Below are 24,486 nucleotides of genomic sequence, written 5' to 3' on the forward strand. Positions count from 1 at the left end.
CTCATCCATTTCGCTTCAAAAAAAATTATTATTGTTATACAAATATCTTTATGAATGAATTGCGCCACTATGCCTCTCCACTACTTCTACTACCGTCATCTATCCAGCCCTGAGGTAGTTGGCAACGCAAATCAGGCAATTCTGCCAACATGTCAAAAACAACAAAACATAAGTTCATTTCATTGTGGTGGACACACCACGTTCTCAAATTCCTTTCCGATTTTCCATTAAATTCCACGCTATTAATCTCTTTTCCCTTCTCTTTTCAGGCTTTTTGGGCTGTTCTGACGGAATGGCTATCTGTAAGAAATAAGCATGGGGGCGACCTTACATTTTTAAATGGAAAGTTTTCTCCACAAAGAATCTCTCACAGACAGTCAATGCGCCAGAACATTTGGATCATTCATCTGGACATCACACAAAAACCTTCCTCCAAAGGAGGCTTCCCCGCCACTCTGCAAGACAAAAATCAACACATGCAACCTCCCCTCCTCCAAACATCAACATACAAATGAAAGATAAACTAACAATGGGGAGGGGGGGTTAGCTTACCAATAAAAATTGCAATTCCCCCTCTTCTTCATACAAGCGGCAACATTATCAATTAAAGATGAGGGGGGTTGCTTTGCACAAAACGCATATAATAGACATGGTTGGTTCTTGTGGGCACTGACCAGCCATACGATATGTCCAAAGGTCCCTGCAGATCCTCCAGCATGCAAAGCAATCGAGAGCTGGAGAAATATCGTGGTTACGAGGCCGCCACGCAGGTGCGAAGGCCTCATCTAAAGGGCCTTCCACGCAAAATTCTTTTTTTTTCTTTCTTTTTTTTCTTGTCCACGGTCGGACTTAGGCGGGCGCCGCAACAAAACACCAGGGCTGTAGAGTCTACGATTACAGGGCGGGTGTGCGGTATAATCACCTAGCGATATAGTAGAAAATTTCCTATCGTACGTGGGGAACACCCATGCCCTGAGATATAAAGCCGGGCCTTGGTACCTGAGTCCCGTACCGAGTATACGGATATTAGGGAAGTAAATGCCAATCTCATACAAAAAAAATGGTCACTCTGTGTGTCTCTCTCTCGTTCCAGATGCGCCTGACTCGGATACTCTCCAAAGTCCATCCAGGATCTATTCAGGTACGGCCGGCCTGCATACATTTCCTAGTCGTAAACAAACCTGAACTAAAGTATACAAAATACCATAGGAGTAGTCAGTCTGAATGGGGTATAGTATCCGCAAGGTACACATTCACATACAGCGTGTCGGGGGGGGCTGAGTACAATCAGAAAGGGTGTAAGAAGTACAAATAGTTTACATTCAAAAATAGCTCATAATGAAAAAAAATGCATAACCGGAAACGGTGTATTATTAAGAGGGGTGTATAATTAAAAAGGGTGTATAATCAAAAGGGGTGTATAATTAAAAAGCGTGTATAATCAAACAGGAATGTATAATGGAAACAAAAAAAAACAACAAGTACTCGATATCACAGATACCAAAAAGTATTGCACCATAAATTCAGACTTAATATTAGAACGAACACAAACAAAAATGAAGTAAAATTGTATTCTTATCCTAATATTGCACTGGTATAAATCACAGACTCTAAATTTATACTGCACTAAACTTTGATATCTTTAACGTGATAAACGCCAATCTTCCTTCCCTGCATTGTCTCCAGTTCGTACATGTGGTTCCCTACCGGCTTGACTATACGGCATTCAAGAAATTTCCCACAAAATTTCGAATTTTTGTTCTTCGAAAAATCGGATAAGACCACATTCCGCCTATAAACCTCCTGCCCCGGTACAAATTTAACCACACGAGCTCTCTGATTATACCTTGCGGAACTTCTCTGATAAGCATTATGCATATTTATCCTAATCTTCTCCCTTATCGCCTCCATCTTCGCCGTTCCATCTATTCCTTGAATTTCGTGATCCGTCAATGACCGGAGCCCTCGAGCCAATCTGTAGTCCGCGCCATTCGTGTACATATGGAAACCAAATAGTGCGAAGAATGGTGTGAAGCCCGTCGCCGAATGAACTGAGGTTCTGAGGGCACATTCGATCTCCGAGAGATACATGTCCCAGTCACGGTGATCCTCGTCAAGATATGCCCTTATGGCCGAAATTACAGATTGGTTCACCCGCTCTGAGGCGTTCGACTGAGGTGAATATACCGCAGTCTTCATATGGGTTATCCCGTATGCCTGAACCATATCCTGAAAACTCCTCGAGGTAAATTGCGCACCGTTATCGCTGTGGATCACTTCAGGTACACCAAATTTATGAAATATCTCATTCGCCAAAAAGGTTACAACATTTGCGGTTGTGGCTTCTCGCATCGCCTTCAAAAATGTAAATTTGGTGAAGTGATCCACAACGATAAATATATATGCGTTGCCGTTCCTCGAGCGGGGATATTTCCCCAGAAAATCCATGTATATCTTCTGGAATGGCCTATCAGTCTGTACTTCCTGACCCATCTCAGGCATCATATGTCGATTGCTAGGCTTCGTCTCCTGGCATACTTGACAATTTTTTATGAATTGTCTGACTTGGGTAGACATCCTTGGCCAATAAAAGAATCGCTTGACCCTCTCCAAAGTCTTCGCCACGCCTCCATGAGCTGCGGTATGGGCGTTGTGTGCCTTTTCAATGATGACATGTGTCAACGCGGGCGGTATCCATAACTTCCAACATAAAACTTCATCCAACTCTTGCTCAAATACCGTCTTCTTAAATACCAGCCCATCTTTCACTTTTATATCAGGTAGTCTATCATTGTCCTTCATCACGTCCTCTATAAGTGCCAGGTACTCTTCCCCTTCAAATTCACATGTCTCAAAATCCAGGAAGTCTTCTCTAGTGAGCTCCTCTATGTTCACATCTATAGGAGACCTAGATAGCATATCAGCAACAATATTGTCAGATCCCTTACGGTGTACGATCTCAAAATCGAAGACCTGCAACTGAAGAGACCACCTAGCCAATCTACCACTCAAGTCCTTCAAACTCATAAGCCATTTTAAACTAGCGTGATCCGTAATTACCGTAAATGGCATCATCTCAACATAAGGCCGGAATTTCTTCACGGCCATCACGGCAGCCAAACATTCCTTTTCGGTCACGCTATAGTTTCGCTGACAAGAGTTAAGTTTTTGAGAGTAGAAAGCGATGGGGTGTTCTTCGTTGCTGTCATCCAATTGAAATAAAACCGCCCCGGTTCCATAATCAGATGCGTCGCATTGGATGTAGAAACGCCTTGTGAAATCGGGGTGTCTCAATACCGGGGCCGACGTCAGGGCCTTTTTCAACTTTTCAAATGCCGCAATCGCCTTTTCTCCCATGGTGAACTTACAAGACTTCTTCAAGGTATCTGTAAGAGGAGCGGATATCGATGCGAAGTCCTTTATGAATCGGCGGTACCAGCCGGCCGTGCCTAAGAAGCTTCTCACCTCTCTTGGACTCTTCGGGATCCTTATCAATCTTATAGCTTGTACTTTATCAGGATCTGTCTTTAACATTCCATTTCCAATAATGAATCCTAAGTACTTTAGTTCCTTAAAACAAAAATGTGATTTCTTGAGTCCTATAGTCAGATTGGCCTGACTGAGACACTTGGCTACTTCGCCTAATAATCGTAAGTGCTCTTGAAAATCGCTAGATATCACCAACAGGTCATCCAGATATATAAAAACATTCTCTTTTAGCCTTTGCGGAATTACACGGTCCATAAGCCTACAAAGACGTTGAGCGGCATTACATAACCCAAACGGCATTACCCTAAATTGATATAATGGCCGTCCGGGTACAGTAAACGCTGTGTAAGGCTTACTTTCCTCATCTAACTCGATCTGCCAAAAGGCATATTTAAGATCGACACTGCTAATGTAATGCGTCTCGTCTATCCGGCTCAAAATGCCATCTATATTCTGGAGCGGATATGCATCCTTAATGGTTAATTTATTTAACTTTCTTGCATCCAAACAGAACCTATTCTTGCCTGGCTTCCTGACGACAGTGGTTCTGTGGCTCCAGGGGCTCTCACTTTCTTCAATAACATTGAGCCTTAACATATTGTCTATTTCCTCATAAACTATGGACTGGACAGCTGGAGATAATGGATAATGGCGATCCTTTACAGGAACCGCACCTTCTATCAACTTTATTGAGTGTTTCTCCAAACTAGTTACACCTAAGCCCTTTTCCTCAAAGGTGTCAAAACTCTTTATTACAGCCTGCAGTTGCATTTTCTGTTCTTCGTCTAATTCATGGGGATTTAACTTATGCTCGACTTTCTCATTAGCAAATTCCTTTTGGAGTTGTTCCATATTAATTTCATTTATTTCTAACAATTCAGGGGCTATATTAAATAATTTCCAGAAATCCATTCCTAGATAAAGCGCCTGCTCCAAATCCGGGCATAAGTATAATTCTAATTCCTTAACTAGTTCCTTATATCTTATATTGACCCTAATACTTCCCAAAATACGGTGCTCATGTCCGCTGGCTGTTCTGACGTTCGAAAATATGGTTCTAATATCGCAGTTTAGGGACTCTACCAACTCTCGGCATCCTTTTCCTAGAACGCTCACCGAAGCCCCACTGTCAAGTAGCCCTCTAATTCTGACTCCTTGAAGTTCAACCTCGGCGAACATTCTAGGGTCCTCGTTTAGACCAGCTCTTCTAATCGATTCAATAACGTTTTTAATCTCCTTTCTCTTTCTAGCGAATTTCTGACGAACCTTTGGCACCTTTCTCGGATCGGGATTCTCATTAAAAATTCTGGAGCGACATTCATTATAATGGTCTTGCCTTATCTCCAATGGTAAGTAGTGACGAAGGTCAGGGTTGAAGTTATCAAAACCTCCCTCAGTCGTTAAGCATCCCCTATTCGGAATCGGCCGTTGGGCCAGTTGTGACCTTAACATTATTACTGTGCTTTGGGTTTCTCGCGCGGACGTGGCTCCCCTGCTAGATCCACGCCCTTGTTGGGGATTCCCTGCTGACAGACGGGACATTTGGGAGTAGTAAAACCTGGTTTCCCACATTTATAACAAAATAAACTCCTCACAGTCGAATCACAATCTCTAAAGCCGTGGCCAGCTTGCCTGCAATTCCAGCAAGAAATTGCTGACTGCCTATTCGTCTGAAATGCTGCCACTTCATTATAGTCAATACTCTCATATTCTGTCTCAGATAAGTACTCTGGCGGTTCATGACATAACTCATTTATCTGTCTAATTGGGCGATTGGGTGGTGGCATGTTCCTAACATCCCTTCTAGGAAAATTCCTTTCTGCCTCATTGCACTCGATTCGCAATTGCTCCATTGATGACACTTGAATCGGATAAACTATACGACCAATAATTTCTTTGACATTCTTTTTCATTATCTTTATCATATCGTATTCAGAGACAGGCTGTATTAATTTGGCCCTCATTTGACCCATAATGTGGAAAAATACGTCGATGGACTCATTCAATTGTTGTTTTCTTTGGGCTAGATCGGTTAGAATTTCAAAATTAGACCGCGAAGACTGGTATTGGCTAAGGAGGCAATGTTTAAGTTCCTGCCAGTCGTGAAATCTATGGGTCTTCTGGAACAACCAGTACCAAGATTCGGCTGGACCTGTTACGACCAAGGGAAAGTCCCTAATAACCTCTTCCCATGGAATTGCGTACTGCCTCTGGTAATGTTCCAAACGATATACGAAATCTTCGACCCCTAAGCCTCTCGATGTACCATCGAATACTAACCCTAGTTTATCGATTCTAATCCTCATTCTATCTCTATCCAGACTTGCCCCTAGATACCCATTACGTGGAACTGAACTCTCCTTTTGGACGCCACTGACATTGTCAGCCATTGGTATTTCTACTGCAGGTGGTGTCACTACTGGTCTAGCTACATCCATTTGATTCATATTCGAACTGGAATTCGGCATCATATTGCTGGTAGTATTGGCGGTTAGACTCTCAATCGCTCTGGCCAGATCCCCCAGGGTTCTTCTAATATCCCCTATTTCGTTCTGAACTACCTGAACTCTATTCTCGAGAGCCCTATGTAGTACCGTGGACCCACCTTCTGCATTCGCGGAGACGCCTGGCCCTCTTTGGACCTCCGACCTCACCTCCTCCCTAGCGTTCTGATTCAGGCCGGACGACGCGGTATTAATGGTCTGTGACATGTCCCTTACGGAATTGTTCTTCGGAGTATTCTGCTGTTCCATTTCCCTACTATCCTTTCGTTTCTTCTCGGCAATATATTGTCTGGACCTATCTAGATCAAATGTCTCAGGTCGACTACGTTTCTTAGACCGCGAGCGAGTCTCTATGCTCATAATATAATTAACACAAAACTTTAGCCTTTGTGTCAGTCTGGCCTTAATATGTCTATCAACTAAACAAGAGTTGTAATGAAAATTCGTTTTATAAAAAAAATTATATATCGATGAATAAAAAAATCGTTTCCTTATAGTATATCAATATTCACTTCTCTTTCAGATATATGTATGGGGCGGTATGCGAGGGATGTGATGTGTGCGGTATGTTTGTAATTCTGACTCTCATTCGAGCAACCTTCTGGAACGTGTATAATCAAATCTAAAAACAAATCAACATGCAAAGTAAGTGCCTTATCTTGGGTCTTTCAACCGACCCCTTCAAATGTCATAATCTAACCCTTGATACTACAGTCCTCTAACATCATTATCTAGAGCGGTTATCAAATCGTTATTCCAACATTTGGTCACTTTAAATCCAAACTGAAACTATTTCCACTGCCTATCTGGCTAATGTGTGCTTGTTCCGCATCATTCATCTGATAGGTACGCCACAACATCATCCAGTTTGCATTAACCTTTTCCATTTTTCCTTTCAGTTTCGAATTTTCGAATTTTGGCACAACTACATCTGACGTCAACCAGATAGGTTGCCAAACTTCCGAAGTTCTAAACTTCAAATCCAAATTTCAAAGTCGGGCTATTTCAAAATATTAATGGTCTATTTCCTGTGTCTAGGTGTTCACACATGATGGTAATCGCCACGGCAATGAAATGCCGGGCCTCTTTCGTTTGGGCGCCATATTGTTACGGATGCCTCCTATGCGACAGGAGAATAACTATCGGCTAGCACGGTATATCCCAGGAGTGGTCCCATCCCGTCATCTCCGTCCGAGGTACGTACCAATAAAAAAAAAGTAATTCCAGAACATCCATTAACGTTACTCTACTATCATTTACACGTTCCTATAGGTTGGAGACCAGATGGATTGTCCCAGTCGCCCTCCCTTCCATGGCCAACCAGTTCCCGGATCATCGATTTCGGTGGCCCCATAAACCCGCCTACATCACAACATCCATCCCGCACTTACCTGCCCCGAGGGGATCCTTTTAGCACATCATTACACTCATCGCCTTCAAATTCAAACATTAATCATATTTATTATAATTTTACTAATACTAACAACTACAACATTAATTTGTTTTAAACATGCAATGATTCAAAATAACTGGTCCTGCGTTAATCTTCAAATGTATAAATAAAAAAAAATGGTTTGTCTAATCTATAATCTCAAAACGAATGTTTCGGTGAAAAAATGTAACACGATTGTTACAAAACAAATCAAAAGTCAGTGTATAACGAAGTAAGACCTACAAAGTTTTCCTGCCTATTATTTTGCAAGGCTTGCACAAAACAAGAAAAAAATAAATGTAAACCTAACTAAGGGAGCTCTCTTAGATTAGTTTTGGGGCAGTTTCTATTTTTCTACCCGGAACTTTTACTTTACTCTGATGGAAATTTCTTTGTAGACCCTATCACAAATTCGATATTTTGTCAAAAAAAAAACTACTTTGTAAAAAAAAAAAACGTTAGATTAAGCCTAGATAAAAAAACAAAAAAAATTAAATTAAATAAATAGTAATATAAATAATATAAAGTCAGATAAAAAAAAATAAAAAAAATATCAAACGCTACTACATAAGACAAAAAAAAAAAACAATATAAATAATATAAAACGACACAAAGGTTGATTGGTTTTGGGGCATAAATGGAATGTAGCAATCATGTGCACATCCGGCCTATGTATATTAATCTGTTCTCTTCGATATCCCACAAGGGGGCAATAGATGTATGTATGTGGGACCTGTTCGCTTCTGGTGTCCACTGCCCGTGGGCGATAGGTGGCGATGTCGACTATATTGGACTGTATGCTTATTTGAACTGTATTATTTTGATGGTTACCGCACCGCCTTTTATTGTCAAAAATTCTTTGCTGGATCTACCGATCAAACAAAGAACAAAAATTTGTCCTACCTTAACCTCAGCATTTACTTTACTGGCAATCTCCGTTTATGTGTTGCTGTGATATTCGTGTCTTGCTGTGCTGCCTTTCTTTTGCAATCCCGCCTTCCTTCTGCAGGATTCTATTGTCGACGCACCAACCTGTGGACAAAATTTCTATTCCCACGAAGGTGTTGGAACCTAGTAATTATTAATACTCATATTACATCTGACATTTTTATGATTCTATACACTCTTTCTGCCACTTACTTTTCATAAAATCTTGTAGCATATATAAATACTGGGGAAGGTTAGGACACAAAAAAAAAACATAGATCTTTTTCTGTTTCAAAACAAAAAAACGAATATTAAGTCATACTTTCTAAAAAAAAACCAAATATAATCTATCCAACCTTTTTATTCACGTTAACTAGCACATTTGATACACTTGTTTCAAAATATATAACCGCCTTAATGAACCTTTGGTTATGCACAGCACAGCGAAATACAACACTTTGAAACGCCAAGCAGACTTCTCTCTCTTTTATAGTGACGCTATGCTCATGCATCCAATAAACTTCCAATAAACGCCATACTTTATTCGCGGAGCCATCTATGTTTCTTCATACGTCCTTTTCTCATACCTACTAGTCATCTTACTCATCCATTTCGCTTCAAAAAAAATTATTATTGTTATACAAATATCTTTATGAATGAATTGCGCCACTATGCCTCTCCACTACTTCTACTACCGTCATCTATCCAGCCCTGAGGTAGTTGGCAACGCAAATCAGGCAATTCTGCCAACATGTCAAAAACAACAAAACATAAGTTCATTTCATTGTGGTGGACACACCACGTTCTCAAATTCCTTTCCGATTTTCCATTAAATTCCACGCTATTAATCTCTTTTCCCTTCTCTTTTCAGGCTTTTTGGGCTGTTCTGACGGAATGGCTATCTGTAAGAAATAAGCATGGGGGCGACCTTACATTTTTAAATGGAAAGTTTTCTCCACAAAGAATCTCTCACAGACAGTCAATGCGCCAGAACATTTGGATCATTCATCTGGACATCACACAAAAACCTTCCTCCAAAGGAGGCTTCCCCGCCACTCTGCAAGACAAAAATCAACACATGCAACCTCCCCTCCTCCAAACATCAACATACAAATGAAAGATAAACTAACAATGGGGAGGGGGGGTTAGCTTACCAATAAAAATTGCAATTCCCCCTCTTCTTCATACAAGCGGCAACATTATCAATTAAAGATGAGGGGGGTTGCTTTGCACAAAACGCATATAATAGACATGGTTGGTTCTTGTGGGCACTGACCAGCCATACGATATGTCCAAAGGTCCCTGCAGATCCTCCAGCATGCAAAGCAATCGAGAGCTGGAGAAATATCGTGGTTACGAGGCCGCCACGCAGGTGCGAAGGCCTCATCTAAAGGGCCTTCCACGCAAAATTCTTTTTTTTTCTTTCTTTTTTTTCTTGTCCACGGTCGGACTTAGGCGGGCGCCGCAACAAAATATGGAGATATTTTAGGTCTTGCTTTGGAAAAGAGGACAACACGGCGAGTAGGACAAGTTATGTTATTTTAAAGACATCTGTATTAATTATTTCCCAATTTTATGCAGTTTTGTAGATGGAGCCTTCTTCGCGAACCTTATTTCAAGAAAAATTAATGCAAATGCCAATTTGCTTCTATTTTGTTCTATTGTTTACATTAAAATGATGAACGAAATTCATGCCAGGTAAACATACTCTTGACGACGCTATAGAAAAATCGCTAAACGGCGGCGCCATCATTTCAATAAACTACAAACACAATACTGTACTTTTGTCCATTATTGTTTAAGAACTACCTTTTAGAATCCCGTTACCAATGATAATAAACAATAATTTTACATATTTTATGTCAAATTCAAAGTCGTTCAAATTCAGTGACGTCTGCCCACAAAGTAGGCGGCTAAATTATGCCGCACGCAAGTTGGTTACCAAAACGCAAAAGAATTTTCAATTTCTGACATAGGAATTTGCTCAATGAAACGTCAAAATTTGCTGTGCTGTCAAAAATCTTACTAGCCCCTGGGCTACTCAAAAATTATTCACCACACTTAGCGTTATAAATATTTTTACTATCCCTACCACTTTGCTCCCATTCGACACACAGCCTTTGCTCAATCGTAACAACATGGTTAAGGTTTTACGGTTTTCGATCTGGCAACATTTTCAATTTGCCAGAACGGTCAGTTATTGTGATTGACAGTAGGCATCACAGGCCTGCGCAAGACCATTCATTTCTGCTTTCTGCTTTCAAGACACACTAACAATCATAGAGTATTTCTTGGTTTAGAAACACCACATTGTATGAGACAATTGAGAACTGAGTAAAACTGATAAACATGACACCAAGTAACGAGATGAGTGAATACATAAAATTAGCAAAAAAAGATAGATTCGGATTTCAGTGAGGGCACATAGTACAATTTATGTATTCGGGTACATTTCGATTCAGATAAAGTACTAATTTTCTTGTCGTTGCTGATTTGGCAAAGGCATGGGTAAACACATACGCACACACGCCTAGTATTTTTTATATGAGAAAACAAACACCCTGCAAACATTTTCTATCGTGCGAGTCACTAAATATGCAAGGAAGTTGAAAACAATCTCAGGCGATATCATTTTTTACTCTAATTAGTGTCTCGGTACGGGAGTAAACGTGTCACTTGGCGATATACACCCATGAGTGACTAAATAGGGACTAAAAAAAGTTAAAAATTCGATTATCTACGTCATTAATAAAAAAATTTAATTTTTTTGCCTAATGTTTTTTTTACCTGTTAGATTTTCAGATCGAGATAAATAGTAATGTAATAGTAATGATTGTCCCTGACTGGGATTTCAACAACCAACCTTACCAATTGTGAGGCATATGCTATCCCTCTGTGCTACGGGACTTTCTTCATTACAGAAGGTTAGGTAAACACACATTGTCTTGTGTGGGGTTTTTGAGTTAGCGCCCAAAATAACAACAAAAAATCTATTTTTAAATGTGTATGTAAGTAACAGTTGATTATGAGAAACTAATTCGCAAAACATCAATGATAGAATTCCGATAGTAATGTATTTTGTTGTTTTAAATCATGAAATCTCTATAAACTATCTTACAAAAGGACCTAAAAAGTGTCTATTCTGGGAGGGAATGAGAAAGTCACTTCCAAATGTTTGGAGGGCAGTTTGCAAACGATTTGTGTGATCAGTTCAGCATGTGTAGGCCATGCGGGGAAGATGATGAGACGTTGGAGCATTTCCTTTATTGCCCGGCTTTATCCATCTAACAGAGGTGGAGACACAATACCAGATATGAATTAACTTAGGGGAGTGGTATTGAAAACAATTAAGGATTTTGTGTGTGTGTGGTGTTTGGCGTGCATGTTGTTAGTGTTCTCTCGCCTTGATTAACAGCAGTGAGCTCGATGTTGCTTAGACAGCTTAAGTCTACTCTCACTATAGTTTCGTTTAGGAAAACTGTGACTAGAGGAACTCCCAAGGAGGTGTTTTATGCTCTCGTTTGTGGATTTTGGTTAGCAATGGGATTCTCAAGTATTTCGAGGGTGAAAGTCGTTGCTTGCGCGAATGACATTATCATCATAGCGGGTGGCCTCTTTCTCTTATACTACGATCCTTGTCATTGCCCTGAACACGCGAGTTCTTTGGCCTTGATATAAACCCAAGAGAGACTGAGATGGTATTTTTCACCATGAAACGAAAGTTGGGATTTCCAGGGGAACTGTTCTGAATGGGATTGAGATGGCGCCGTTGTGATAAGGATTAGAAGAGAATAGTATAAGCTCTACTTCTGTCACAACTAAAGAGGTAGGAGTTGGCCAGAAACCTGACGTTCCTTAAACTTTACGCACTCATCTGTTCTGTTGGCGGCTAGTTCTTGTTGTTGTAACCACATTTTCATGTGGAGGTGGCAATCCTCGTCAAGCTTTTCTAGGTGAGCAAGCTCGTTCCGGTCCAAGGGACCAATCGCCGCGGGAACACGGTGGCCATTGGTTATTTAAAGGCGTCAATAACGTGCCTTGTCATATCGAGCATCGTAGGCACTCAGTATTTGTGCAAGAGCCGGTGCCGCCCGGCCTCTCACTGAGAATCTACGCTCGATACCGCGACTGCCGTTACAGCTACACCGTATAAAGTATTCCACTAACCGCAAACTGTGGAGGTGCTCGCAGCTAAGCTTCTCGTGCCAGCAATGAACACCACACAGATAGGACCTCAATGTTCCAGCATGTGTGGTGCTTACAGCTATTCCGTGCTGAGCTGGCGGCTAGTGATGAGGCATGGCATATGTTATGCTACGGTAGGGAAGTCCTTCCTTGTTGACGTTTGGAAATCGTCCTGTCTCTCTCTCTCTCTCTCTCTCTCTCTCTATTGCGTTGCATTGCACTATGGTGGACCGTTATATGTATACCCGTCCTCTTTTTTCTCTTCTTCTCCCTTTTCGGTAGAACACAATGGACTCAAGGCATCTCAACACATATTCCAAGCATGTTTCGAATAGCACGGTGCCTCCTAAAGTTTCCACAAATACCATTTGAATTTCTTGAGTGCCCAGAAATCCGTTTTTAAGCAAAATATCAAACTTCTATCTTAAGAAATAACTTTCATGGTGGAGGGTTTACAAACTTCAACTCTGCTTAATTTATGCCTACATACTGATTTTCTATGCCTTTTCACTTACTGTGGATCTACATTTGCGGTTGCTTCATCCAATACCAATATTTTATTATTACGTAATACGGCACGGGCCAAACAAATCAATTGGCGTTGACCCACACTAAAATTGCTGCCACGTTCCGTAACAAAAAAGTCCAAACTGGGTATAGCACTTTTCAATTCGACCTGAAAAATAAAGAAAATTTTTCATAAAAACTCTGAAAAGGGATTACATTTGAAATACAAACTTCTTCTAAGGCTCTCCATATATCAGCATCCGAGTATTTCTCAAAGGGGTCTAAATTATAACGTATTGTGGCTGAAAATAATACCGGATCTTGAGGTATAATGGAAATTTTCGAACGCAGAGATTCCAAGTTTATGGTTCCCGTATCAATGCCATCGATAATAATACCACCTTCTATGTGGGCCAAGCGAAATAGTACTCCTATCAAAGATGATTTTCCAGCTCCCGTGCGTCCCACTATTCCCACCTTCCAGGCTGGTTGTATGATCAAATTAAGACTCTTTAGAACAGCCTCGCCGTTGGGATCATAACGATAGGACATATTACGGAATTCTATGAGACCATGGGTGGGCCAGCTAACTGGAGGTTGCTTGATTTCATGGCTCTCAGCTTCCAAATCGGTGTATTGTAGCACGCGTTCCACACTGGTCATCTGCTGCAAAGATTCGGCAACTTGACGTACACCATATTGCACCATGCCGGTCAAGATCATGGCCTGGGATATGGCCAAACCAACATTGCCACTATAGGTTTCTGCAAAGGAAGACTCATGAGATTTTGTAGAGATGGGTTAGCATGTCCGCCTATGACGTTGAACGCCTGGGTTCGAATCCTGGCGAGAACATCAGAAAAAAATTTACAGCGGTGGTTATCCACTCCTAATGCTGGCGACATTTGTGTGGTACTATGCCATGTAAAAACTTCTCCTCAAAGAGGTGTCGCACTGCGGCACTCCGTTCGGACTCGATTATATAAAGGAGTCCTCTTATCATTGAGCTTAAACTTGAAACGAGATGTTTGCCCCTGTTCCTCAATGGCATGTTCATGGGCAAATTTGCATTTGGGTAAAATTTTATACTTACGCCCACTCAATATTATGAAACTGAAAGTAACACAGGTCAGAAAACAACAACTGACACAATCCAACCATAGGCCCAGTGCTGTGTTGGCAGCCATGGTCAATTGCCACACTCCACTATGTACATCCTGCAGCTGATCGAACTCCTTGGCCACAGTATCTTGCAGATTACGTGATCTTATGGTGGCCAAGCCGGAGAGAGTGGCAGATAAGTGCGAAAATACAGGACTACGACCTAAGAAGATATATTTTAAGTCTTATCGTTATCATTAATGTTGTTGTTGATTCGCTTACATATGCCTTCCAGACGTTTGAGATCCTGCGAGGGCCTTAAATACACCTTTAATATCAAACAGTCGATAAGGGCCACTGTTACTATGGCCAACATCAATATGGGATTGACCACACAAATCACCACCAAAATGCCAAACATGACCAAAGCAATTTGTATGAAATCCATCATGGCCTTGGGCAGGAACTCATCTATGGCTCCCATGTCTTTGGAAAATCTATTAAGAATGCGTCCCGAGGGATTTTGATCAAAGAAACGCATGGCAGCATTCAGAATGGCAGCAAACATGCGATCATGCAAAACTTTTGAGGCATGCATGCAGATTTTGAAGAACAAAAAGCCACGGAAGACAGTCATCTAGGGTAAATATACAACTCAACAGGCTAAAAAACAAGGAAATCGAAATGAAGACCTACCACAACAACTCCTATGATAAGGGCACCATATATATAGAGGCACTCATATGTTGTCAGAATAGTGGTTTCATTATTTGAACGCAGATATTCCTGCTGGGTCCAGATGTTAACAAAAAAATCCGAACCACTGCATACCACCTGGGACAACAGCATGACAAATACCATAAAACTAAAACCCATGAGTGTGCTGCCGGCTCGGAAATATTCCCACCAAACACGGCCACTTACACCACCTTCAGCCTGTTCTTCGTTCAACATTTTGTTTTCCTCCTCATCCGGATCTGCACTATCCTAGAAGTTTAGAAAAATGTTCAGGTTTTCTTTCATTTTAGTGACTCCTACAACTTACGGACTTCTTGCGTGGGCTACCTTCGATTGTGCTACTCCTACTACGCACCGCCTGATAGCCCATCCCCTCCTGTTGCCCATCTATGTAGGGTATATCCTCCTCATCTTCGTAGAGACTGGGATCCTCGGAAATGTTGCCGCCATTGGGCGTAGAAACTTTGGGCCTATCCAATAGCTTTGCAAAATCCAACTCACTTGACAGCAGCTCTTCATAGGTGCCCTGTCGTGAGATGCGACCATTTTCCACTATCACAATCCAATCGGCTTCATTGAGAAAATGAATCTGATGGGTCACCAGCAGGCGTGTGGCCTTTTCATTGGCCAAACGTCCTTTGGGACCTATCACCTCATCAAACAAATGCCGACCCACATGGGCATCAACAGCACTCAAGGGATCATCCAGCAGATATATATTGGCAGGCTTATAAATAGCTCTAGCTAAACTAATGCGGGCCCTCTGACCGCCAGACAAAGAGGCTCCACGTTCTCCCACCACGGTTTTATCGCCATTTTGCAGCTGTTCAAAATCCGTGGTTAAGGCACAACATTTGGTGATTTCATCATAGCGTTTGCGATGGAATTCCTCGCCGAATAGAATGTTTTGGCGTACGGTGCCGGTGAATAGCCAGGGTTCTTGGGCAGCATAGGAAACATGACCCTGTACCTCAACATCACCAGCCGTTAAGGGCAGTTCACCCAAAATAAGCTGAATGATGGAGCTCTGGAAAGAAGATAAATGATGAGGAAACCGATAAACGTCAGTTTTTGTAAAAGCAAATACCTTTCCTGCACCTACAGGCCCTATAACAGCACACAACTGACCCTTAGGTATAACCAAATTAATATCCTGCAGAGTCTTCTGGGGCTTTAAGGCATCCCAATTTGCCGAAACCTGTTTGAGTGTTACCGCCTGCTTGTCACCTTCAATGTTCGGTTTGTAGGTCAATCCAGTGGTATGCTCCTCACAGCCATCCATTTGCAGGAAAGTTTGTACACGTTTTAGGGACACCAAAGCCTCAGCACCAAATGACACCGCCAAGGGATACCATATAGCAGCCACCAATTGGAAAATATTGTAATAGCCCGCCATGGAGAACACTATATCTGCGGAAACTGTGCTGCCCATTAGGACAGCCGCTGCTATGGTTATGTACAGCGTCGAACGTTCAGTAAATACCATGGTGCTGAGATAGAATCCCCTCAGATAGGAGGCATAACGTATCTGTTTGACTTCACGTCTTCGGGCCTCCTTGACCACAGTCTGAAATGGCTTCTCCCAGGCATACATTTTGATCACCTGTATACCCTGTACCAATTCATTCATAATGCCCACTCTGGCATCGGTTCTTTCGGCAATTTTCATGCGCAACTTGGAAGCCAGCTTGCTCAGCCCCGTCTGCACAGGTATGGTCTTCAACAGCAAACCCACTACACCCACCACTGCGGCCAAGCCAATTTTTGTCCATATCAAATAGCATATGAGAACCGATTGCAAAGGCAAAATCCATATCCAATGGACAAAGATGAAGCCATAATCCAAGCGGTTAACATCGTTCGACAACAAATTGATGAGATAGCCTGCAGGTGTCTGGCCGGCTGATTTCATGGACAGGCTTATTGTCTGGAAATTGAAAAATCAGAATTAAGGTCAATGATGAAGATCTTAATTAGTTCTCTCACCTTACGATAAATCAAGGAACAGCAAGCAATGCGCATGCGCGCACCCAACAAACGCTGACGTAAATCCACATGATGTATGAGAAAACATCCAATGAGGGTGGCTATGACAAGTATGGTACCCAGCCAATGAACATCATTCCATATATAATCGATGACATTTTGATCAAAGTCTTCACGCACAATTTCGTCAGAGGACGCAGAGGCATTGTAGGGATTTGTCGGCGAGGATTTACTCTCCGCAGATGATAATAAGTTAAGATTTGCTAAAATTGAGATAAAAGGCAAGGACTGTTGATAGAAATTTGACATGACGAGATTTCCTTGAAAATAAAATTTTGACTTTTTTAAAATCAAATTCCAATGAAATCTTCCTTCAAAGTAAAATTTCAACAAAATATAAATCTAAAGTCGATAAAATTTTCTTTAAAATAAAATTTTTACGAGATTTTCTTAAAATTAAATTTCAACAAAATTGCTATGAAAATGGAATATCGAAAAAAAAAAAAATTTGAAAAAAAATTCCGAGACTTAAAAATCAAATTTTGACGATATTTTCTTGAAAATTAAAATTTTTCGATATTTTCTTGGAAAATAAAAATTCGACGTGATGTTGAAAATTAAATTTCAACGAAATTTTCTATGAAAATTTAAATTTATTTAAAAACAGCTTTTGGCCAGATTTTCTTGAAAATTAATTAATAATAAATTGACAAGAATTTCTTAAAAATCAAATTTCGACGATTTTTCTTGTTTTGAAAGTCAAATCTCGGCAAAATCTTCTTATATATAAAAATCAATTTGTGTTTGTTTGTTTGCATAATGATCCCATGTGAAAATAGGGTACTACATTTTTTGATTTCTGAAGGGGGAGCGGACCCTCCCCCTTAATCCAATTATCAGAAACGCCAGATCTCGGAGATGGGTGGTGCGATTTAAGCGAAATTTTGTGTGCTCTCTTATAGTAGTCTAAAAACAAAAATTTGGTATCCAAATTTCGGATGAGGTACTTAGGGGGGCCGCCCCACCCCCAAAACTTAGCAAATATATTTATAGACCAATCACGACAATATGGGGCTCAAATGAAAGGTATTTAAGATTAAAAAAAACATATCTGATATCAAATTTTCGGACCAAGTGTTTGGTGGACCATCCCAACCTCCAAAGTCCCCCTAAATCGCACATATTTACCGACCATGGCAATATAGGACTCAAAAGAAGGGTATTTGCGAGTAGAATACGATTCTGACATCCAAACGTGTGACCATATTTCTGGGGTCCATCCCCTTCCCCAAAACACCCCTAAACAGGACTTATTTACTGCCCATGGCAATATGGGGCGCAAATAAAAGGTAATTGAGTGTAGAATACGTATGCGATATCCAAGTGGGGGTGGGCCGACCGTCTCCAAAAACACCTGCCAAGGACAAATTTACGACCATAGCAATATGGGGCTCAAATGAAAGGTCTTTGGCAGTAAAGCACGAATCTGATATCAATATTTGGGAAGTGTGTATCGTGCCACCCTACCCCTATTATACCACCCTAAAAGGTCGTATTTGCTGACCATTGCAATATGAGGCTCAAATAAGAGGTAATTTAGAGTAGAACACGAATCGGATATATATTTTCGGGCCAAGTTACTGAGTGGCCGCCCCACACCCTAAACCGGACATGTTTGCAGACTATGGGAATATGGGGCTCAAATGAAAAGTATTTGGTAGTAGACCACGAGTCTGATATCAACATTGGGGACAAACTGTCTAGGGGACGACTCACCCCCATAACATCCCCCAAATAGGACGTATTGATAGTTTAAGGGCCAATACCCCAAACTGGACATATTAGCTGACTTTTGCCATAAGGGGTTTAAATGAAATGTGTTTCAGATTAAAAAACTAATTTGGTACACAATTTTGAGGTAATATAGGGTTTAAAACATAAGATACATAGATATATGAGAATAGAGCACGATGCTCATATATTTTCATGACTTAGTGTTTGGGAGGCAACCCCACTCCTCAAAACACCCCTAAATCGGACATATTGACCAACCATATCAAATGAATGGTATTTGGAAGTAGAGTACGATATTAATACACATTTTCGGGACCAATTCGTTGGGGGTCTACCCCTTCCCCAAAACACTCCACAAACTGCTGTTTTTTTACTGACCATCTAAATATGGGGCTCTAATGAAGGTATTTGGGAGTAGAATACGAATCTGATATCCAAATGTGGGACCATGTATTGGGGCCACATACTGAAATTGTACTCTTTGAGAGGTGTTATGGGAAAGAGCTAAGCCCATTACACCTCCCAAAGAGTAAAAATTTATCGACCATGGCAATATGTGACTCAAATGAAAGATACTTGAGATTAGAAAACGATAGCCAATTTTAGGGGCCAAGTGTTTGGGGGACGTCTCATTCCATAAACTCTCCTTAAACCATTGGCAAAATGGGGTTTAAATAAATGGTATTTAAAAGTAGGGCACGATGCTTTTTTTCAGGGCTAAGTGTCTGGGGGACTACCTCATCCCCAAAAACACTCCCATATTTAACGATCATGACAATATGGGACGTATTTGGGAGTAGAACACGAAATTCATACCCACTTACGGTAGTCCACACTGGGGGTTCACACCACCCTCTAAACCCATCAACCACCACCCTGGGGGCCTTCCCACTCCCAAAATCCCACCATCGGGCTCAAATAACGTATTTTAAGAGCGGAGTACATCTTACATCCAAACATAAATGAATCAATAAAGAATAAAGATAATATGGGATGCAGATAAAGGCATTTATATTGTTATGCTATTATTCAAGCGATATATTGGGTTGCCCAAAAAGTAATTGCGGATTTTTTAAAAGAAAGTAAATGCATTTTTAATTAAACTTAGAATGAACTTTAATCAGATATACTTTTTTACACTTTTTTTCTAAAGCAAGCTAAAAGTAACAGCTGATAACTGACAGAAGAAAAAATACAATTACAGAGTCACAAGCTGTGAATTTGTCAACGCCGACTATATGAAAAATCCGCAATTACTTTTTGGCAACCCAATACATATACTTGCATGGTATTTTACTCAAAGCTCTTTAATTGTCGAAAACAAATTGGATAGTTTGGTTCCATATAAAGTAAAAGAAGGCGCAGCGGAGGGGGCCCTGTCCAGCTAGTATTTCCATAAAAATAAATTTCACACAAATCATACCATCTCCCCATCCTCCAGTAGCATACACGAATCTCTTCACGAGCCCTCAAGTTCTCAATTTAAACAATACAATTGACTGCACACTTCAATTACTTACTGCCTTCATTTGTGCTAGGGTTAATATCTATGGAACGCACATTTCGATGAGCAGTCGCATTGCCATCCAGAAGGGACGCCGCTCCATCCAATTCGAATGTTGTGTCATCTTGGGTAATAACGGCAGGCTGCTGAAATTGCAGCAATAATTGAGCTAATACGGCGGGTATAAGTGATCTGGAATGGAAGCGCAATCAAAACAATTAAACTAAGATATGATATGGGTGTTGCAGCAGCGAATTCACACATGATTGCAGATAAGGAATGACATTCCTAAACTTCTAGAACCGAGGTTGGTTTTGAAAGGCTTTCTTGATGCCAGTGGTGATCAACTTACTTGAGAGTTATGTAAACCAGACAGATGAAACCATCGAGAACGGCTGAACGCCAAAATGTCTTTAGTATGGCAGTGCGCAGCAAGGGTTCTTTGTTGCGGGCTTTTGATTTTTCCACTTCGTTATACCAGTTTCTGTAGTAAGTAAAATCAAAAGAATGAAGGTGTTATGGAAAAAATGTTGAGCTTATAAATTACCTTTCCAATTGATCGCCCAGTTCTTCGGAACAATCTTCTGACAGACATTTTGTGAGATCCTCGTTGGTCAGACCCTGTCGGCATCCTTTGTACAGCAATGGTATGGACCAGCCAAATATTAATTGTGATAGTAGATTAGCTAAGCGTCTTGGATTCTCCTTTTGAGGTTTTTTTGTACTGTCCATAGTGAATTTGCTAAAAATATTAAAGAATGTTAAAATATTTTAAGAATAAGTCTTTCAAAAAAAATTAAATTTCCTTTAAAAAATTTTACAAAAAAAAAAAATTCAATTTTAGAAAAGGGACAACAAATGACAATAAATATTTGTCGAAATAAGTTTTGCATAGAAAATTTCTTCGATATTTGATTTTCATAAAAAATTTTTCCCAAATTTTACTTTCATAGAAATTTAGTGGAAATAGAAATTAAGTCAAAATTTGATTTTGATAGAAAATTAAGTTAAAATTTAATTTTGATAAAGAAATTAGTCGATATTTGATTTTTATAGAAAATTGCATCGAATTTTGATTTCATACAAAATTTTGACGAAGTTTGACTTTATAAAAAACTAGCCGAACCGAGCCCGCTCCGCTGCGCCTTCTTTAACTCTCTAATGTCTTTTCAGGGTGGGGACACTTCGCCCTGAATGTGAATATCGAATTCGTACCATTGCAGCCTATGTCCGCCTATAACCCTGAACGCCTGCGTTCGTATGCTGGCGAAAACATATGACAACATTCAAAGTGGTGGTTATCCCCTCTTAATGCTGCCGACATTTGCAAGGTACCGTGCAATGAATGGTCAAGAAAAATTTTCCCTTCAAAGAGGTGTCGAACTTTGGCAGGCCATTCGGACACGGCTTTAAAAAAGGTCCTTTATCATTGAGTTTAACCTTGAACCGGAAAGCACACATTGATGTGTGAGAAGTTTGCCCCTGCTCGGATCCTGAGCAAATTTTTACTCTACTCCCAAATGCAGTTTTTTTGAGTCCTATATTACCGTATTGGTAAATATTTCCTGTTTAGGAGGTATTTCGGGGGTGGGGTGACCACCCAGACACTTGGCTCTTAAAGTAAATATATGCTTCGTGCTGTACTTTCAAATACAATTAATGCGAGCCCTATATTGGCATGATCGGTCGCTAGGTTCTGTTTGTGGACCCCAGGGTTTGGTCCCGAAATTGAATATCAGTTTCCCGAAAATCAATCAATTTCCACCCTAAATTGCTTTTATATAATAGAGAGGTATTTTGGGGTTGGGCGGCTCCCCAAACACATGACTCTTCAATTTGATATCAAATTAATTTTTTTCTCTCAAGCACCTTTCGTTTGAGCTTTAAATTGTCGTGATTGGTCTATATATCCATTTGGCTTATATTGGACGGCCCTCGAGGCACCGGACTCCAACAATAGGAACCAAATTTTGTTTTAGATTACTGTAAGAGTGCAAAAAAATTTCGAACAAACATCACAAACTTTCGAGATCTGGTGTTTTTAAAAATTAGGGTAATGAGAGGTGCTTTTGGGGGGAGGGATGGAACCTCATACATTTCGACTCAAATATGGTTATCAAATTCGTGCTACACTCCCAAATCCCTTTAATTTGAGCCCCATATTGCCCTGTTCGGTAAATATGAACCGTTTGGATGGTGTTTTGGGGCTGTGGCGGCCACCGGCACTTTGCCCTGAAAATAGATATCAAATTCGTTCTTTACTCTTTAATACCGTTGATTTGAGCTCCATATTGCGATAGTCGGAAATTAGGTGATGCTTTAGGGCAGACCGCCAAACGCTTGGCTACAAAATTGGATATCAAATTCGTTTCTGCTCTCAAATACCTTTCATTTAAGTCCCATATTGTCATAATGGGTCAAATAATCCATTTGACGTATCTTTAGGAGGAAAAGCTCCACGTAGACTTGAAAGCAAATTTTAATGTCATATTCCTAATCTACTCCCAAATACCTTTCAATTGAGTCCCATATAGCCATGGTCGGCTAATATGCCCATTTGGGGGTATTTGGGGATGGAGCGACCTTCCAACACTTGGACTTAAGTTTTTATGTCATATTTGTAATCTAAAGCCGAATACTTTTCATTTCAGTCCCATATTGACATGAACGTTGAATAAATCTATTTAGAGGAGTTTTGGGGTTGGGACGGCCCACTGGGTACTTGGATTTAAATTTTAATACCATGCTCGTTTTCTGGTCTCCAATATCTTTCATTTGATACCCTTGTTGTGCCCATCTCGATCGGTCCACTTTTGATTTTGGGTTGTGTTTTTGGTATAAGAGGAGGGTCTGTCCTCCGTCCGATATCGAAAAATTATAAAGCCTATGTTTCCTTCTAGACAAACCTACACAATCTGTGAAAATTTTAAGAAAATGGGTTCAGCCGTTTTTGGTTCTAGGGAACAAACAAACAAACATTTTGAGCGATTTTTGGATGGGTGGGTGACCCCCTATACTTCGATATGAATTTGTATACCAGATACCCATATTGTCCTTATCGGTCCACTTTTCATAATCTACTCCCGAAAACCTTTCATTTAAGTCCCATATTGTCATGATCGTCAAATAAACCTAATTTAATGGGTTTTGGGGCTGGGGCGACCCCCAGTTACTTAGACTCAATTTTTGTTATGAAATTCGTACTCTACTCCTGAATACCTTTCATTTGAATCCCATATTGTCGCGATCGATTCACTTTTATTTGTGGGTAGTTCTTTTGAGTTAAGGGAGGGTCCGCCCCCTCCCGATATCAAACAATTATATAGCCTTCCTTCCAGAGCAACCTACACAATCTGTAAAAATTTCAAGGTAATCGGTTCAGCCGTTTTTAAGTCTATACGGAACAGACAGACAAACAAACACAAATTGATTTTTATATATAAGAAGATAAGATAAAAATTGGGTCCAAGTAACTGGGGGGCCGCCCCAGACCCAAAACCGCATAAAATAGGTTTATTTGACGATCATGACAATATGAGACTTAAATGAAAGGTATTCGGGAGTAGATTACGAATGTGGTCAGGAAGGAGAAAAAAGGCTTTATAATTTAATGATATCGGAAGGGGGGGACCCTCTCCCGTTACCACAAAACCACCACCCAAAATCAAAAGTGAACCGATAAGGATAATATGGGTTTCAAATGAAAAGTATGCGGGAGTAGATTACGAATCTGGCATACAAATTAAGGTCGAAGTATAGGGGGTCACCCCACCCGCCCAAAAACGTCCCAAATGGACACATTAGCCAATCACGGCTATTTGTGACACGGTTTGTTTGTTTATTCCGTATAGACTCAAAAACGGCAGAACCGATTTTTTCGAAATGTTCGCATATTGTGTAGGTTGGTTTGGAAGGAAACATTGGCTATATAATTTTTCGATATCGAAAAGTGGGCGCAACGTCCCCTTTAAACCAAAAACACCATCCAAAATTAAATGTAGATCGATCGGGACAATATGGGTACCGAATAAAAGGTATTGGAGAGTAGTATACGAATATATTATTAAAATTTGAGTACCTAGTGGGCCTCACCAACCACAAAACACCCCAGACAGACATTTTGGACTTACATGTCAATATAGGACTCATTCGTATAGGTTTTCGAGAGTATATTACGAATATGGCAATAAAAATAAAGTCCATGTAATGGGTGGTGTCCCTACTCCCAAAAATCCCTCAAATTAGCTGACCATGACTATATGGGGTTCAAATGAAAGCAATTTTGGAGTAGATAAAGAAATTTACATTAAAATTTATGT

General features: G+C 40.4%; 1 protein-coding gene and 1 long non-coding RNA gene across 9 annotated transcripts in view; one reads left to right on the forward strand and one right to left on the reverse strand.

Moving 5' to 3' along the window:
• LOC106083297 (ATP-binding cassette sub-family C member 4) overlaps positions 1 to 24,486 on the reverse strand; it is a 44,586-nt gene that overhangs the window by 3,473 nt on the left and 16,627 nt on the right. For all 6 annotated transcript variants that reach the window (XM_059364045.1, XM_059364041.1, XM_059364044.1 and 3 more), the window contains 11 exons: positions 20,715 to 20,909; positions 20,520 to 20,651; positions 20,184 to 20,359; positions 16,870 to 17,132; positions 15,971 to 16,810; positions 15,191 to 15,910; positions 14,842 to 15,132; positions 14,428 to 14,782; positions 14,138 to 14,368; positions 13,276 to 13,808; positions 13,053 to 13,213 (listed from right to left, as the gene is read on the reverse strand). In XM_059364045.1, the coding sequence (XP_059220028.1) occupies positions 13,053 to 13,213; positions 13,276 to 13,808; positions 14,138 to 14,368; positions 14,428 to 14,782; positions 14,842 to 15,132; positions 15,191 to 15,910; positions 15,971 to 16,810; positions 16,870 to 17,132; positions 20,184 to 20,359; positions 20,520 to 20,651; positions 20,715 to 20,899 (3,887 nt within the window). In that variant the 5' untranslated portion in view covers positions 20,900 to 20,909. The remainder of the gene's footprint in view (positions 1 to 13,052; positions 13,214 to 13,275; positions 13,809 to 14,137; positions 14,369 to 14,427; positions 14,783 to 14,841; positions 15,133 to 15,190; positions 15,911 to 15,970; positions 16,811 to 16,869; positions 17,133 to 20,183; positions 20,360 to 20,519; positions 20,652 to 20,714; positions 20,910 to 24,486) is intronic.
• On the forward strand, positions 448 to 7,471 carry LOC131995361 (uncharacterized). 3 transcript variants are annotated; one of them, XR_009397419.1, is made up of 6 exons: positions 448 to 1,141; positions 4,740 to 4,838; positions 6,517 to 6,638; positions 6,708 to 6,839; positions 7,032 to 7,189; positions 7,266 to 7,471. It is a non-coding gene; the product is annotated as an uncharacterized LOC131995361 (long non-coding RNA). The 3 variants fall into 3 exon arrangements; XR_009397420.1 differs by having other exon boundaries at positions 6,729 to 6,839; XR_009397418.1 differs by lacking the exon at positions 6,708 to 6,839.

The sequence above is a fragment of the Stomoxys calcitrans genome, chromosome 2 (genome assembly GCF_963082655.1).
Source record: "Stomoxys calcitrans chromosome 2, idStoCalc2.1, whole genome shotgun sequence".
In the NCBI taxonomy this organism is placed as follows: domain Eukaryota; kingdom Metazoa; phylum Arthropoda; class Insecta; order Diptera; family Muscidae; genus Stomoxys; species Stomoxys calcitrans.